Genomic DNA, 4,430 nt, shown 5'->3' on the forward strand with positions numbered 1-4,430 from the left:
GGCCATGAGGCGCCGAATTATAGAGCACATATTCATCTATATTAATGTTAATCCATACTGTTGTAAGATTTCTTGCCCATGAGCCTCTTCTCATATTCAAATTTGTATCTTCCTGTTCTTCTATGTCACTAGTGAAGTTCTCTTAATAATATGGATACTATGGGATGGGTACACAACACGTTTGCTGCTTCACGATTCTCTGAAGGTTTTTATTGAAATTTGGCAACACATGTTGAATGACTTGTATTTATCACTTGATTTCCTGCTTCTATAAGGAATTTGTACATATGACTCTGGAGTACAGGCGATTATGGAAGAGTCCCGCCCAACTGCTCGATCCACTCTTAGAGGAGATATGTTGTCGGTTATTAATTCCACTTGTTTATTGGAATGTTTGTGTGCTCATAGAAAATATATGTATACGTGACACCCATTAAATTATTCCCTGTATTTATCTGAGGATAATAAGAATCGCAGTGACAGATATCATGCTTATTACTGCTATTCAAGCATAAGTGTGATATATTCATACTATGACTGTTCGTATTTGATGTTTTATCATGCAGAACAAAGTCTATCACTTTGGTATCACCGCTTTGAAATACAGACAAAAGGATACGGATAAATAGTATAGATCTTGTCACTGTTCTTCTACTGACAGAGCTATGAAGCCTTGTCAGAATTGGAGAAAATTAATATTACCCTGCTAATTTATCTTTTTCTTCATTTACAAAGGTCTAAATAGCGCTCATTAGGTGGAAGAATCCTCATAGTCCATACGGAACTGACAGATTTTTTACCTATACTTACAATATTTGCCGATTAGAATGTCATTGCGAACAATCAGTCGTTTATATTGGAAATGTTAGATTACCGTTCTGTATTAATGTTGTGTGCAGTCTCAATAAACCTGCTTTTCCTATAAAATTATATTTATGACTATTATATATTATACTGTATACCCGCATTGTGGAGACATTATTCAGCTGATTCTCTAGGTGTCAAATCACAGAGCTATCAGTAATTTATTGCTACTACTTCGAACCTGAAAGCAGATAATGAGTGGCCAGATGGCTGTTAGCATGTCTCTTAATAAATTGCAAGAAAATGTCTTCCCAATCTCTGATAAGAATATTTTAAATGTTTCTTATTGGTTGTCAATTTGCGATATTCACTTTGTATATATATTTGTATGCGCATGGAGGAAGCCTTCTATGAAAATTAGAAAGAAATTTAGAGGAAGCATGGACCCCCACCTAAGGGAAGAGATAGGCGCATCCCTTGTTCAGATAAAAATATAACAGACATTCAGTGGGTTGAAAGAATCTTTTGGTGTATGTCTTCTTTACTAAATTGGATTCTTCACTATAATGATAGTATAGGAGCAGGCATATCCCGATTCTTTATAATCTCTCCAGTACCTGTTAATTATTTTGCCTATAAACTATTATCCGTAACATTATATAAGGGCAACTGCTTCGTATGTATGAAGAATAGTGGCATCCGGCTTAAATGTGATTATTAGGAATTAGCAAGGATATCATAGTCATTTATTGATATATTTTATTTGAGCGCGTTAATATAGTTATTAATGAAAGTATTTATATTTATTTATGAGGGATTTTTATGAATCAGTTCATTCATGCAGGGTGGCACTGACATTTTATTATGCATAAGAAGGGTATTCATTCTTTCCATTAAATATCTTCTAAAGAAGTATGAAGCTTCTTATCTAAACAAGGAACTGACAAAGTTAATATGCAGACTGTACGGAGTCCCTAATGTTCCTTAATGTGAGAAAGGATGCACATATTAGGAGTAATGCCATTGGCATATGTATACAGTAAAGTGCGAAATTCTGGCAATGATTCAAAGATAGGTTTTAGTCTAAGGAAGGAATCATATTAAAGAGGATATTCATAATGCTCTATTATGATACAGGACATAAACACTGTATAAATATACATTTGATTTGGAGACGGAATAGGATAAGTATTAATGGGCACCATTATGGACGTTCATGTCTGTACTTAGTAATTGTAATAATACAAATTTAAGTTGTTGTATGCGTCAGTACCACTCTTCTTATAGTTATATTGGGATCTAATTTTATATCTTGTATTATGCATAAAGCAGCATGAATAAAGTTTTGGGGACATATGTGAGGATTAATGAGGGAATTAGGCATTAAGGAACACAAGATAGAGAATCTTTACTTTTTAATTTTAAGCGGGATATATGCTCATATTGGCAAACCATTCTACAGGATTTGGGAATTTTCCTCTAGCTTACGCTATAAGGAGTCTATTCAGATATGCTCTATATTAATTGGACGAGAGGCGAAGACAGAGTACCCTGTGGACATGTAGCTACTGTTGCTGAGTCTTGCTATAAAAATGTCCTCTCCAAGATAGATGAAGAATGATTGCACAGGAGTAGTCACAAATATTTAGTCCCGTTATATGAAGTTAAACAGTAGATTCGGGTTCACTGAATGCATTGCAATGAGTATTATTTACAATATATTGTGCTCTTTTGACGAGTTCAGGACGTGATGTGTGTAAATTGGAAAAGAAAAGAAACGCTCAAAAGTTTCCTCAAATGGAGCGTCCCTACCGGCGGTGTCAACTGTGGCTGGACCCAAGCTGATGAGAGTATAGCAGAGTAGAAAAAATGAGGAAGAAGCCAATCTCTTCTTTGAGCGATCCTTACATGTAAATTTCTGTAGAAGTTAATAAATTTCATAAGGAGCCTTTTGATAAGAGGAGGATATTTATAAATTCCCCGTCCTTTTCCGCTTCCCGTGTTGAGCCTCTTCTGATTTATTAGTTTCTGTTTATTGTTGATCGTAAAGTGCTTAAGGCATTTATGGAAACTATTTTTGCGCCCTATAAGAGTAAACACATGTGCAATTAGGCCCTGTTAATAATGCATAACGAGGGGCCTGCGTGTACAAGGAAAAGGAAAGAATTGGGACAAATTAAGTAAAACATATATCAAATGGTGTCATTGAACTGTATAGAAGGCGTATATTATGAAATTTAATTTGGTTCAGCAAAGTGCCTCCTCATTTGAAGCATATGAGTGCTTCGTTATTTATGGACGGATCTCATGAATTGCTGAAATATTATGCAGTAAGAGAAAGTACCTCCTGGCATGGTGTTCTGAATTATGTGATTCAAACCGAATATACGCCTCTGGTCTATAGGATATTATATGTAGTACAACAGTTAAAAGTATTATGCGACATGAATTCATTTTTATGTATAATTTTTGGGGGGTTATTCTAGAAGGCTGAAGCTAGAGAAGGATGAGGACGTAATTTTTATATTCCGTAAAACCTGTCAACACAAGGATAAGAGAAGCAGTAAAATTAATGAACTATACGAACAAGTCATGTTGCAGAGAAATAATGCTTCCTACATTTCAATCTTTCTAGAAATTTTCACAGAGCATCTCGTAATGAAATATGCGAGAAGACAGAAAAAACAGAAACACTTTATAATGTTCCATATTCTGCTTACAGCAATGTATATGTCACGGTTACTCTATGTATACCTAATACGGAAGTTCATAAGAAGAGAAGGACCACAAGAGAAGAATGTATGCAGATATAGTCTCTATGGAGTACTGAGTAATATGAAACAGTTCCCCACTATTGTGTCGGCATCATGTGAAACAGTGATTTCTTATTATTCTTCCCTAGTTCATTACCTAAATGAATCTATTTTTCAGGACATTTTGAACAACGGAGACAACAGTGATGCGTCCTATTATAGAATTCTCCCCCTACAGCGTCGGGGGTAACATTATCTGGTTTATGGTGTAAATAGTTGGATGTAACCTGTATTATATTCAAATGTTCATCTTACAGTTCATATTCTTCCGATGCACAACGCAATTAGTTGAATAGTGCCTGGTCTCTAGTACACGAATTATAGTATTGTATGAGGTGTAGAGTGTAGCAACATAAAGGAGCTGTATTTACGGAGATGTCAATTTTAGCATAGTGAATGTGGACAGAATATGTGGCCGCCACAATTTTGAACAGCATAAAGGGTTCAAAGTAAGTGGGGATAGTGTAAAAGAAATTATCGTTGGAGACAGTTCTGCCTGATAATATAAGGGAGGTGAGCTTTTTTCATGCGATGCCATTTATTTATGCCCGTTGATTCATACAAATACCAGAAATCATTTTCCTGTTTTGTTTTTTCCTTATCCGTTCTCCCTTACAATAAGATGGGTTTCCGATCTAATTTGCAAAAGAGAAGTGCATCAGGAAATATGAACAGGTCTAAATGTGTTTATACAGGCCATCTGTCAGTAGGCGTATATGCATTCTGAACATTAAGGTAGACACTGACGAAAACACCATTGCAAATTCCTTAAGGCAAACATGCAAGTTGCTGTTAACATCACGTAATTCTATC

At 35.3% G+C, this 4,430-nt stretch overlaps 1 protein-coding gene across 1 annotated transcript; it reads left to right on the plus strand.

Annotated features, from left to right (window-relative positions):
* Positions 1-3,396: 3,396 nt before the first annotated feature.
* On the plus strand, positions 3,397-3,807 carry C922_05101 (hypothetical protein; the record flags this gene model as incomplete). Its single annotated transcript, XM_008820674.1, has 1 exon — positions 3,397-3,807. The coding sequence occupies one exon, from the start codon at positions 3,397-3,399 to the stop codon at positions 3,805-3,807; it is 411 nt and encodes a 136-aa protein (XP_008818896.1).
* Positions 3,808-4,430: the final 623 nt, after the last annotated feature.

Source organism: Plasmodium inui (assembly GCF_000524495.1).
Source record: "Plasmodium inui San Antonio 1 unplaced genomic scaffold supercont1.37, whole genome shotgun sequence".
In the NCBI taxonomy this organism is placed as follows: domain Eukaryota; phylum Apicomplexa; class Aconoidasida; order Haemosporida; family Plasmodiidae; genus Plasmodium; species Plasmodium inui.